Source organism: Ceratotherium simum, chromosome 8 (assembly GCF_057802395.1).
Source record: "Ceratotherium simum simum isolate JZ-2026a chromosome 8, ASM5780239v1, whole genome shotgun sequence".
In the NCBI taxonomy this organism is placed as follows: Eukaryota; Metazoa; Chordata; class Mammalia; order Perissodactyla; family Rhinocerotidae; genus Ceratotherium; species Ceratotherium simum.
The window spans coordinates 32,002,855-32,016,331 of NC_141907.1; the positions used below are offsets into that span (position 1 = coordinate 32,002,855).

A 13,477-nucleotide genomic window follows, 5' to 3' on the forward strand; every position below is an offset into this window, starting at 1 on the left:
AAAAAATGAACAAAGGCATGGGGGGTGTTGGGGGGAATCAGGGCAGCCAGCATGAAGGGTGCTTGTTGGAGCAGGGGGGAAGCTGGTTGGAAGGGGGTGCTGAGTGTGAGCGCTTGAGCATTGGAAGAAGGTTTGTGAGTTTGGAAAAGACTAGATGAGAAGAGGGCTTTGAGCAATGTAGGTCGCAAATGGGTCTGGATGGATTGGAGGGGCTAAGGGAAGGGGGTGGGGAGACCAGTGAAGGAAAAACCCCAGTAACGTAGTCTTGAGCCACTGAGGGCCTGGCCCCTGATGGCAATAGCAGAAATGGAAAGAAAAGTTGGTGAGGAAGGCTTAAAAGATGACCTCTAGGTTTCTGTGGTGAATGACCAGAAAATAAGGCAAATGGGAGGTGAGGGGCAGTGGGCAGCCCTTTCAAGTCAGGAGCAACAAGGAGGAGGATTTGGGTTTGGGACACGTTGAATTGATTCTCTTACATAGCAGCGGTTCAAAGTGCTTTTCTGTTTCTTTCTGTTTACTTTTGAAGGGAGAGGGCAGTATTAGCTCATGGTTTCATATCCAGAGGTTCTGTGGCCCTATGAGATAAACTTTTCATGGAGGATCTTCAGGAGCTGAGGGAATTACCGCCACCCTGAAGATCCTTTCTGGTTATTTTTAAGGTTCCTGACATCCCTGCTCAGGCTGGAATTTCCAGGAACTGACTGCTGACCAGAGCTAATTGGTCCCTCCCAGCCTCCCCCGCCCTCTAGGGTGGGGCCGCATGGGTGGAGTCCCCTTAGGGTGGAGTGGGGTGGGTCTTGAGTGATAGGACACCGAGCAGAGAGGCAGTGTGGCCTCAAGAAGCCCTTCTGGGGCTGATTATATAACCCTTCACAGAAGAGCATTGTGAGGGCTTAGGCAGGCCTTGCAAGATATGCACACAGCAGGGTCACACATTATAGATATTTTTCAGTTGATCTTGGGTTGCTTGCCCTTAAAACTAAAATACAAAATTGTCAAAGAGCATAAAGAAGGAAAACAAGTGTGTAACCTTAGTAGAGAAAATGATTAGCATTTGTTAAAATTTCTTTAAGAAAGGTGTAAAACACTACTAAACAGGTGGCATTGAACTTGAGAGTTTACCCAAAGGGTATGGGCTTGGGTTTCCCCACCCCACCCCTGCTTTGCAGGGCCTCCTGTCTGGAAGTGTGTCGGGATTCTGCTTGGTTCTTACCTTTGCACCTGTCCTTATTTACATGCAAAATCTATTGCTTCACTCGGTCTTTCCGAAGTACAGGGCGTGGGCAGAATCTTATCTGAAGCCATGTCCTGTTTGGACAAGTTGGACTTGCCTTGGCAACTCTCCATAGGGTGGAGCAGATGGGTGGAGGCAGGAAAGTAAAATTGGGTGGCTTGTTAGCAGAGAGAGGAGAGAGGGCGGATTGTTTGCTCACTGGATCATTATATTTAATCTGAAACTAAATAATTAACTTCTTTCCCATTTACAAAACATCTTGATGCAAAATAACAAATCTAATTTATGAGGGGCAAAGATTTAGAAATACTCCGTGGAATTTTTTCCTTTCAAACCAAGAGTAGAAGACTGAGGTGGGTGAAAATCATCGAGTGACATGAGAACGGGACGCATTGCCAGGTAGGTGCCAGCATTTGGCTGTTCTAAAAGGAGCCTCCAGCTTAAAAATGCCTACTGAACATCTGTTGCCTGTCCCCTTGTATTTCTGGCCAGAGCAACTGCCATTAAATATTCCACTCGTTCGGAGCTCTTGAGTTTGGGCACAGAAGTGAAGAAAGAAGTTTCTTTGGAAAGGAAGTTTAGCTACAGAGATGTTGCCTGCCTGCCCTGGTCCTCCTCTTGACCAAGAATTAAACACACACACATAGATGATTTTTTTTCTTTTTTCTTTTTTTCCCTGAAGTTCCTTTGGGGAGTGAAGGGTGGGGGAAGGTAATGTGTAACATGCTTCCTCCTTTGACACCCGAACACTCGGGAGAGTTAAAAAAAAGGCGCTTGCAGATGGTGTGTTGGTTTGATCATACTGTTTTTCTCCTTACACCTGGTTGAGGTCAGCTAGGAAACGAAGATTTGCTTTGAGGGAGGCGGGTAATTTGGAGCTTTCGAGTCAGGCTGGGTTGGGGGAGGATAATGCAGGGACCCTTTGAGGATCTAAAGAAAGAAAGATATGGAAAGGGCATAGAAAGGGAAATAAGACAGGAGAATGTCAAAGGCAAATCCTGCTGTATCACCCAGAAACTTTGCTTCACATAGACACACACACATTCCCTCTCTCTCTCTCTCTCTCTCTCTCTCTGTCTCTCTCTCTCTCTCTCTCTTATGCTTGTAAGGAAGGGGCAGTCATTTATAAGGTTGTTTCTGTAATAAAACATGCTCTGGTTTCAAGACAAGCTGCTTTCAAAGAGGTTTGGTTAAATCATAACCTCCTCTTACATTAACGGCTGTGTGTATTTCTGAGCTCTGTAGCTCATTTGTACCCTCATAAACCAGTTGTCGAGGAGGCCTCATAGACGACTGAATAGGACTGTGAGACGGAACTATATTGCTTCTGAAACTTCATGTAAATGATTCACCAAAGCTTTTTAATACATAATCATGCAGTTTTCCATTTTGGCCAAAATCTGACCCTTATTTTAACATCTGAAAAGGCAGAAATATAAGTGGAGAGAGTGTGAAGGGAAATCTGTTTCTTCCTTTTGGAGGAAAATTTAGTTGTATTGGCCCTTCCTAGCAAAAATAACACAGCTGGGGAAGGTGACATTTGCTCCAGTTACAGAAAATTATTTTGGCAATGATGATGTTCTTATATTTTTGCTTTTAAGCACCTCGATAACTGAGAAGTTTTTTTAAAACCAGTTTTGCCCCTTTTCTCTTTTAAATGCAGTTTTATTATCCTGGGATGGCTTAGTTTACAATGTATTTCTGCTAAGCTAGTTAAATACAACTAAGATGTAAACGTGTTTATGGTTGGAAAGTAGTTGTAAGAAAACACAGAACCACATTTGGGGCCTCCTCATCTCTGTGATACCCACAAAAAATGGTTAACAGAATTCCTGAGCCTGGTTAAAACCTGCTAGGTTTAAAGACCCTGATGCTGGCAAACTCAGTTTTCTGCCCGTGTCCTAGTCTGTAATACCTGTTTTATTGTGCCACCTACTGGTTCTACTTAAGATTGCTGTCACTGTTGTGGAATAGATTTTCTGCAGCATTTGTAGATTTAGCATTCTTGTAAAATGATGCTAATATCCCCAGCGCACTGAGCTGCCCATGGGTAACAAAGGCCACTAAGTTTAGGGACCCTCATTCTTCCTGTGCTTCCGTTATTTCTCGGCTCTACGGAAGGTACTTTGGAGACATTTCACTCACTCCTTTCTGATGCTGGACCAGAACCCCCAGGCAAAGCCGAAACTAGTGGCAAAGTGGTCTATTCAGAGATAGGCGGAGTAGGTACGGAGTATAGAAATTTTCTGCAAATAAATAAAAGCCTGATTTGTATTTGATTCTCTTCCTAAATTTGGTTCCTTTTTAGCTTAGCTTCCCTCTCTTGTTCTTACTAAAAGTTTTAGTTATAGAATTAATAAATTTAAAAGTTGGCACACAGATGTGTATAAAGCTGTCCCACCACCCCTCCGGAGAAGCTCTTGTTAACAGTTTGGGGTGTATCATTTTCTTTGCATATCCTTTTGTTCCATATCCTGGACTCTCAGTAAAAGTATGACCAGTCATTTTAGAAGCTACCAAATTGGGAACAAATCTGTTAGACATGTGACTGGACAGTGAGTTTGATGCTGTTCATAGTGATTTGAATTTTGCAGACTTTTTTTTCTCTATATTGTCCAGTGATACATTATTCAGTGAGGAGTTTCAAAACGAGGTATTCTAATGCTAGCATTTCTTCTTCATTTCTTCGCTGAAATACTTCTATAATAAGAAATATCCCTTCTTCAATGATTGAGTTACTCTTAAGGTACAGTTCTGAACAAATAAACATACCTCTACAATTCTTTTTTTCATAAAAATCAATCAGGTTTGGTTAGAATGGATGCTTTGTATTAGACTTTTTTTCTCTTATGATTACAAGTCTTGCAAAGCATTAATTTCCTTAAATTTAGATAAAACATAAAAATCAAAAAGCAAAAGTGATTTAAATAATGTCTTAAAAATGATAAAAGATATGGCAGGTTAATGTGTCATTCATCTCTAAATGGATTCTGTAGTCGTTGCTGTGGGCATTAGAAAAAGTCATGGACGGCTTTGGAGTTATAATTTGGATGATGGAGTTAGAATTTGAAGCAAAAGGAACTCCAGAGCCCATCGTCTTAATTCCGTTGTGCTGCTGGTACTGGTAGTAAAGGGCGCAGGGCAGCCTGAGGTGTGGGGGCTATGGCAGCGGAGCAGCTGGGGAGTGGCCAGGCCCTATATGAGATCTCACACAGCATGTAGGCACTAGTAACTCTTAAACTGAATGTAGTCTGAGTTTTTTTGAAGAGTGGAGGATATTGACCTCTAAGGCTAGATATGTTAGCAAAGAGGCAGCTGAAATTACTCTCTAGAAGTTGGAACCAACAAATTTAGTGATGTGTGTACAGTATGTATATACAAAAATTGTGTGCATGTTTGTTGATATAAATGATTTAGAAGGCAAAAGAGTTTTGTTTTGTTTTAATCTCATTTGATCTTCCTCCGTATGAAAAAGAATTGCCCTTTGGCAGGGCTGGGATGCAGATCTCCTGCTTGAGTCTCGAGACCAGGGCCCTTTCCTTATACACCTGAGAATATGAGTGCTTTTATTTAAAGGATTTGCATCAAGATACTGTCTAGTGAAGTGGATGAATCTGTAAATTAAATTTAAAAGGTTTGGGGGAGAGGTGGTCAGCCATGGGTCAGGGCTGCTGAATTATCTGACCTCATTGATACAAGCAGGCGATCTCACATCTTTTGTTTACGGTCTGCTATGGGACACTGGACAGCAATTCTTAGAACCATATCCATCTGTACAGCTGCTAGGCTGGGAACTGGTTAATAATAGATCCCAGGACACAAAAGAGGTTTTCATCCTTCATTATGAAATCATCCATTTTTCACTGGCTGTTGGGGTTTGTTCTCGCTGGGATACATAAGAGGGTGGTGGCACCATTGATTTGAGCAGCCTGGTATCAAATTGTGTTCGCAGATTATAATACGTCCTGTGAAGTAGGAAAATATAATTTTGAAGTCAGGGCCTTATGTTGAGTTAATGATGATATTCACGTGTTGTCATGAGACCCAGAACAGGCCTTCGTCAACAAAGCAATGAAGCACAAGAACTACACAGTATTACTTTCATAATCGTGTCTGAGGATATCTTAGTATAACCCCGAGAACATGGCACAGCAAACTACAGGATTGCTATCATGGAGGTGGAGATGGGGAGTTTGAATCCTGAAACACAGGAACTAATCTAGAACCAGGGACTTCTACAGCTTTTTCAGGGAGAACTCAGTCTATAACTTGTTCACTTTCCTACCTAAACCAAAGTGATCTATAAAGACCTTGCCTTTAACCAAAGCGTTGAACACTTAAACCAAGTTTGAACAGTAGGTGCCTGAAGCAGGTTGTTGGAGATCTGGGGAGTAGCTGGGCAGTGATTCCATAACCTATGAAATGCAGGTGAATGTTGAGCAGACTGAATATTTTGTCATGTGAGGAAGCAGTTGACATGATTTAGTGCTACAAGTGGACTAGTATAGAACACAGAAGGAAATGGAGGGATAATACGAGCATAACATAGAAGAAGAGAAGAGAAAGACCACACGGGATCAAAATGTACATTTCCATTACATTAGGCTAAAGATTGGCTTATTTGCTAATGAGGAGAAACTGGAGTGAATACAAGCTAGTAGTCTTCATATATAAAAAGTGCTTGGGAAACAATAAGAGGTGGAAGGGGGGGCTCAAGACCTGAGTATAGGCATTTCTCAAAAGAAGTGTAAATGGTAAATAAAATGAAAAAGATTCAACATCAATAATTAAGTCAATTTAGAATAAAAATAGTTTGCCTTTTGGAACAACAAATTGGCAGAGTTTTTATTATTTTAAGTGATAATACCCATTGCTGGTAGAAATGTTGTGAAACAGTTTCTATTCTGTTGATGAAAATAATAGAGCACCTTTGCTGGATGCTACATCAAATACTTTGGAAAATGTGCTTCTAACCCAAGAATTCCCCTTCATAAAATTAAACCTAAAAATTAGTTAAGAATGTGCAGGGGATATAAGTATAAAGATGCTCACTGCTGTCTGTAATGGTGAAAATTAGAAGCAACATAAGTGCCCAATAAAAAGGGATAATTTAAATAAACTATCTGTTCACACAGTGACACACTGAATTTGGTGGTATGGAACCATACTTACTGAAAAAGAAACATTTTCACCATAAATTGTCAAGTGAAATTATGGGTATGAAATAGCATGCATACTATAATCCATTTAAAAAAAAGAGTTTGGAAGAATAAAAACAAAGATATTAATGATAGTTGGTTCTAGGTTTTCTTTTTGCTTGTCTTGTTTTTTCCTGATTTTTCTATAATGAACATAAGGAAAAAAGGAAAGATATTTAACATTCATATGTAATGTGAATGTCTGTTGAGTTGCACAGCACTCCTAAGCAAGCTTTGCTGCTCAGAAGGGGCTGTACATATTCCAGAAATGTCAGGGTTTATATATTTGAGTTAGAAACGCCAGTTGGCTCTCATCTGGTTATGACCATGGAGTCTGCTTTTAATTATATAAAATAGCATCTTTCGTAGGTAAGGGGAACAAATTCCAGCCATTCCGGGGGCGAGAGAGAAGAAGGAACAGAGAAGGGGAGTGAGGAATATTATATTTTATTTTTACTAGTTTATATTTAAAGTAACCTCAGGATTTAGATGGACACCTTGTTTTGTTTTCTAGGCCAAACACCAGAGCACCCTAGAAGGCTTAACTAAAAGAATGCTCATGTTTGACCCAGTCCCTGTCAAGCAAGAGGCCATGGACCCTGTCTCGGTGGTAAGTTTTCCAAAATTAAACACCTCTTCTTATTTATTCCAAGTGGTTATAAGATTATTGTGTTTTGTGTTATTGCTTAAAGTTACTCATTTCTTGACAGGCATTTGATAGGCAAACTTTTCTCAACACCCCTGGTAGTAAGTGAGGTAAATACCCTCCTGTCAACTGTGCATCCTTCAATAAAAGGGATCCATGTTTCCTTAAGACCTGTGCCCCACATTCCCCAAGATATGATCAGCTCAGAACTTGGGCCACAGGCGAATCTGGTCACGACAGAGGTAGGTTTACAAAAACTCCTCAGTTACCAGTTTTTTCATTTGGGATCTCAGGATTATTGGTTTTGGGGAAAAAAGATTTGGCCAGGCTGATTTTTAAAAATGAATGTGCGTCTAGGAACGTTTTAAAAACCTGTACGCAATGTTTATCATGGTTAGGAAGCAGTTTCCAAATGTACCTACAAGAAATCTGCATCAAGAACATGATTACTTAAAAGTGGTTTTACTTAAGATCACCAATCCGATGATATAGAAGAGTTTCTTTAAAATGTTTGTGAATGTCTTTTTTTTTTTTTTTAAATCCTGGAAGAAAAACATTATTCATTCAGTCGGGTCTCATGTAGGATGTCCTTCACAGAGCTCATTAAAAAGATGAAGCCTGGAAAAGAAAAAACTCCTCAGTCCTTTTGCATGTAAAAATATATTAAGAATAAAATGATTTGCTTAAAAAGGGATGACAGGAGGCATATGGAGCTATGGCTGTATGAGAGATGACTAAGGAGAAGCTAGCGAAAGAATGAACTTGGCAGTGAGGATGGAATTTCGTTTCAGTTGGAAGAGTCTGAGGCTGAGAGAGAATTATGTTCATTGTCTTTTTCATCACCTTAGCGCTAACACCCCTCTCGTAAGCCAGGCCCCACTAGATGCTTTTCAGCCACCGGGAGACTAGTAATTAGTCCAGGTGTTTATATAGGTACAACGCTAGTGCTGTGGAGATGGGACATGGGTGACAACAGAAAGGTGTCTGACTTCCAAGCAGGGAGTGGTTTAGACTTGAGGGGATCTGGTTTAGTGAATATGAAATATTAAGGCAACGCTCCCACTCTGTCTTGCTCTTTTCTTCCATGAGCTTGGAAAATATTCACAAGGGGGAAAACTTGGCCTGAGTTGTGTATCTGAAGGTTGGTAATGACACGCTTGCAAAATTAGATCATCCTTATGCATTGGCTGTGGAGATTTCTGCCAAAAATGTTTATACAAGACATGGAGGTCACTCTGAGGCCCTTGGAACTGAGTTGCCGTGGATATTACTAAGCCAGTGAAGTGTTTACCACTGTGTTCAATGAAAAGTTAAGTCAGAGTGGCTTTAAGGAAATAACATTTACATTCCAGCGTGATAACTGGATAACTGAGTGTCTGAATATGGTAATAACTGAGCAATAAGAACTTTATTAATCAAAAAACTAAATTGACTTCTAATGTTGTTCGGTGCTGTCATCGTTTTCATCCACCCCTTTCCCCCAACTATTGCATGATCACGTTGGAGGAAAATTAAGGTATAAAATTTCCCCATTAATTATATCCTTAATGTGAATGGGTTTTTAGTACTGGAGAATATGATTAATTTTATAAATGATGCAGAACCATCAATGATGCATTTTACTATTCAGTATACTTCCAATGCCTTTAATCAAGCATGAAAATATGGCTCAGGAGCCTAATTTAAAGCTAAAATGAAGATCCACATTGCTAAGTTGGTATGATATAATTAAGTGCAAGGAAATGCACTTAACTGAAAAAATGGAAATAAAATGAATCTGAAGTAACAGTTATACTTGTAATGCTGTAACTTATATTAATACACGAAGTTAAAATATGTAGAGGTATTTTTGCAATTAGTGGTCTTTTTCTCCTTCACGCTCTAGTTTTCAGCTTCAACTAACTATTATAGAATTTAATTAAATTGTTTCACCAAAAGTTAGTGTCATTCCTTACCATGAAGTTTCTTTTTCTTAATTCAGTGAAACCTCAGTTAACTGCAACATTTGGGGAGTAGGGTGTTATGATTATTTTACTTAATAAAATTAAGTAAAAAGCTTTTGTTTCCACTCTTTTTTTTTTTTTTAAATTTAATGGAATTTCCACATTTCATTTATATTTATTTATTTTTTCCCCCAAAGCCCCAGTAGATAGTTGTATGTCATAGCTGCACATCCTTCTAGTTGCTGTATGTGGGATGCGGCCTCAGCATGGCTGGAGAAGCGGTTCCTCGGTGCATGCCCGGGATCCGAACCCGGGCCGCCAGCAGCAGAGCGCGCACACTTAACCGCTAAGCCACGGGGCCGGCCCTGTTTCCACTCTTAAATCTTCATATTTCTTCTTTCCTGCCTGCATAGGTGGAGTGTATTAAACCTAATTTATCATTGCTTTTTCTTTTTAATTCTGTCTTTGACCTGAAGGTTGACCTCTTTGGTTTTTCAGGTCAGTATTCTAACATTTGTAAGATTTTTTTAATTCCACATATGAATAAAAATATTTTACAGTGACTTATCCTCCCCCGTCCCTCCCCTTTTTCTTAAAGGGAGAGCACAGCAGAAGAGTCTGCCTCTGGGATTTTCTATAGTAGTTTAGAGAAAGTGAGGAACTGTCATTTCTCTCTTGCCAAAATATCAGCCTTCATACCGTCCTCTGCTGACCATTGTGCTTTGGAGCAAATGGTAAGGCTTCGGATTTTCCTGTTAAAATTTTCAAGAACGGGGAGCCTTGTAGACCCTCCTTCCCCCTGTGCTGTGGATCTCTGGTACTTACTATCAGTGTGATGTTGGCAAAACTACCAGCAGCTCCCTGAGCCTCTGCTTTTTTTTAGTTTGTAAAATTGGAGATTATAATTTGTAAAAGATGAGACAGCACATGGTTATAAAATGCACATGTGAAGGAATTGTTTTTACCAATACATTTCCAAAGAAGGTTGAACATTAAAGAATTTAATTCAGGCTATGAGAAAGAAAACAAATTTTTAAAAAGTATTTTTATTGGGGCCGTCCCGGTAGCGCAGTGGTTAAGTGCACAGGCTCTGCTTCGGCGGCCCGGGGTTCGCAGGTTCGGATCCCGGGCGCGCACTGACGCACCGCTTGTCAGGCCATGCTGTGGCGGCATCCCATATAAAGTAGAGGAAGGTGGGCACGGATGTTAGCCCAGGGCCAGTCTTCCTCAGCAAAAAAGAGGAGGATTGGCATCGGACGTTAGCTCAGGGCTAATCTTCCTCACAAAAAAAATAATAAGTATTCTTTCTTATTCTATTCCTATAAGAAAATTACTTTTGAAGAAAATGTATTCCTTTTCTTTTCTTTCTTTTTCTAAATGAAAATTGTCATCTCACAGACTCCTTGCAGATTGAGAAGTGCTTAAAATCAGTAGTTCCTCTCCTGTGGAACTTTTCGTGACTTTTCTGAGCCTAGTAGAAAGAGAGCTTTCTACTTTTGTTTGCATAGGGGCATGACATTTGCTGTTTCCAGAGAGTGTGTTTATAAATGCACCACGCCTTTCTGCACTTGGAACCCCACCCTTGGTATGAAGATTCCTTTGACTTGCCATCGCCCTGTCACAGATGTTCACCTTTTTTTCATACTAAGGAATAGTGAAATGGAGACTTCATCCATGTTGTGTAGTCATTCCATCCACTGCAACAGACTCGTAATGGAAAACTCACCTAAACTATTCGCAGTAAAATAAGAAACTAGTGAAATTCTCACTTTAGTATAAAGTGACAGCTTTGGAAAATTATTCAAACCCTGTGTCTTTTGCCCTGTCACAATTAAAATCATTTTTTCAAGAATCAAAAAAATTGGTATTATCCTTCACCTTGTCAGTTGTAAAACCTTGCTCAGAGTCTGTGTTGGTTCACTTCGTTCGTTCGTCAAGTATTTATCGAGCATCTTTGCCAGGCCCTTGTCTCCCATACTAGTGAGAGGAAGCAGTCAGCAAATAAACACACACGGTGTGGAGGTGCTAACACTTGACTGCATGTTACAACAGAAGGAAAGAACTTGTCTCTTAATAACAGATCTTTTTGAAAAGTAAACCCATTACTACTGCCTAGTGGGGGTCGGGAGGTGGGGAGACCCTTACTCCAGTCTTGTCTTCAGGCTGCTCTGTTCCAGCACAGGGGGCTTCCTCAGGGAAGCAGTATGCCCATGGGACACCGGATGTCCATCAGTGGCCACAGGCACGTTTTCCACTTTCTCAACACATGCCTCTGACTTGGATATGGGGCCAGTGCAGCCAAGCTTATATGCATTGCTTTGTTAGAAGATAGAAATGATCTGGAACAGAGAGGAAGCAACTATTACTGGGGTGTACCCACCCAAGGCACACATCTCAAGCAAGCCCTGTATCAGTCCTCACGCTGTGGAGAACCAGATTGTTGCAAGCTGATTGCAGTAGCTGGTGTGCTCCACCCAAATAATTAAAGCAAGCTTGTCTTAGAGAAGGTTCTGTTCAACATTGCTGTGAAATTTGCTAGTGAGACAGTTTGAGGAACCACATTTCTTCACCCCTTTGTGAGGCAGTCAGACTGGAAATAGTTAATTGTGTACTCAGTTGTGTGTCCAAATGCATCTCACTAGTTTCAGCCCTGTGGCCATACAAACACCGCACATCCGTGTAGGGGACGGAGCGTTCCCTGGAGAGCAGACTCTCGGCGATGTTTACAAAACTTGGCTTTATGTGTGTCTTTCTCTTTCTTTATGGCTTGAGAAACCTGAGAATATTATTAAATTTGCAAATCTCCCAAGTTCTAAATTCCTACTTTCCTTAAACTCACCCCACAGATAGAAAAATCCAGCAATCACAGCAATAAAAGTGTGTCCTCATTTAACTTACTATTTAGCTGCCAATAACTTGGCATTAAAATCTAGGTCATAGGGAGGTCTTTGAAGAATAGGGCTGAAAATAAGGGAGAAGCTACATTTTGGTGAGTAGAAACAATTAATGCTGCCTCCCATTTCCTGAAGTTTTTTTTTTTCCTAATATCAGAGCTTTTGCCCTTTAGAGAATTATGTAAAGCAGGTTAAACTTTAGAACTAGGAGAAATCTTTTTTCCCCCTGTATTTAATTACTTCCTTAAGCCCTCCTTGTACATAATTTGTAATATTTTTTTGTTAGTGAACCTTGTGCCTCTTTTAATATTGCCTATTTTAATACTTAAATTTACATATATTTAATATTAATATCACAGTATGTTTTGGGCCTCTCACCTTGTAGTGTACCTGTGTGTGCTGGTTCTAAAGAAAGATAGAAATAGTCTTTTCCTTGTTTGATCCTTGGTACATAACTCAAAGCTGTTTTTAAACACAACAAAATATTTTTATATATATTATGTATTTTGTATTTCCTGATTTTATATCCTTCATGTCCTTGTTTTTAAGCAGTATTATTAGTGAAAATTCTTTTCTCCCCTTAAATTGTATCTAAATGATTTACCAAATTTTAATATTAAAAATTCATATCTTTATTCTATATCTCTATCATTGAGAGCCGTGCTATTGAAAGGGTGGTCTCTGCACCTTGGGCCACTCCCCAGTAATTCAGAATCTGCATTTTAACAAGATCCCTAGGTCAATTCCTTTGCACAGTAGAGTTTGAGAAGCCCTGATTGGGAGGATCAAAGCCCATACAGTGCACATGTCTTGTATAAGAAAGAAAGAGAAGGGACTCCTAGGACCATAGTGTGTGTTAAGCTCATTACATAGGTTATCCCGTTGAATCCAGTTTTAATTTTAACCTCACTACCTGCTGGAAGGTGAGCATTCAATACCACCCTAGCAAGTTTTGCCATATCCTCCTAGTACCTGCAGTTCTGATATTTAGTTAGTAATTTTTCTTGCTCTCTTTTATAGAATTGCTTTTTTAACATAATAAATGTCTTTTAAAAGGGAACTTTATATCACTACTATAAAAAAAACAAAACAGTATTTTCTTATGCATATAAATAAACATATAACTATTTTAAAGCACTGTTTGTTCATCCTGTACCATCTATAACCATCTTCAGTATCCCCAGAGAGATGTGCACCAGACTGCAGGAATCTGTTCTAGGAGATTATGCAGATTATGATGATATGGATAAAGAAAGAAAGGACAGAAGAAGAAAATACATAATCTTTTTTTTTTTTTTTTTTTTGTGAGGAAAATCAGCCCTGAGCTAACATCCATGCCAATCCTCTTTTTGCCGAAGAAGACTGGCCCTGGGCTAACATCCGTGCCCATCTTCCTCCACTTTATGTGGGACGCCGCCACAGCATGGCCTGACAAGTCGTGTGTTGGTGCGCACCCGGGATCCGAACCTTGGCCACCAGCAGCGGAGCGTGTGCACTTAACCGCTACACCATGGGGCCGGCCCCCAAAACACATAATCTTAATGATGAGAAGCTGACATCAG

The 13,477-nt window shown here is 40.1% G+C and overlaps 1 protein-coding gene across 3 annotated transcripts in view; it reads left to right on the forward strand.

Moving 5' to 3' along the window:
- The window catches only part of KLF3 (KLF transcription factor 3), a 32,191-nt gene that overhangs the window by 3,951 nt on the left and 14,763 nt on the right, over positions 1–13,477 (forward strand). For 2 of the 3 annotated variants that reach the window (XR_015552904.1, XM_087434183.1), the window contains exon 2: positions 6,947–7,042. Coding sequence is in view for 2 of the 3 variants with exons in the window: in XM_087434183.1 (XP_087290309.1) it covers positions 6,947–7,042 (96 nt within the window). In the remaining variant the exon portion in view is untranslated. Of the gene's footprint in view, positions 1–288; positions 1,634–6,946; positions 7,043–13,477 lie in introns of those variants that run through there. The other variant, XM_087434184.1, reaches the window with a different exon arrangement.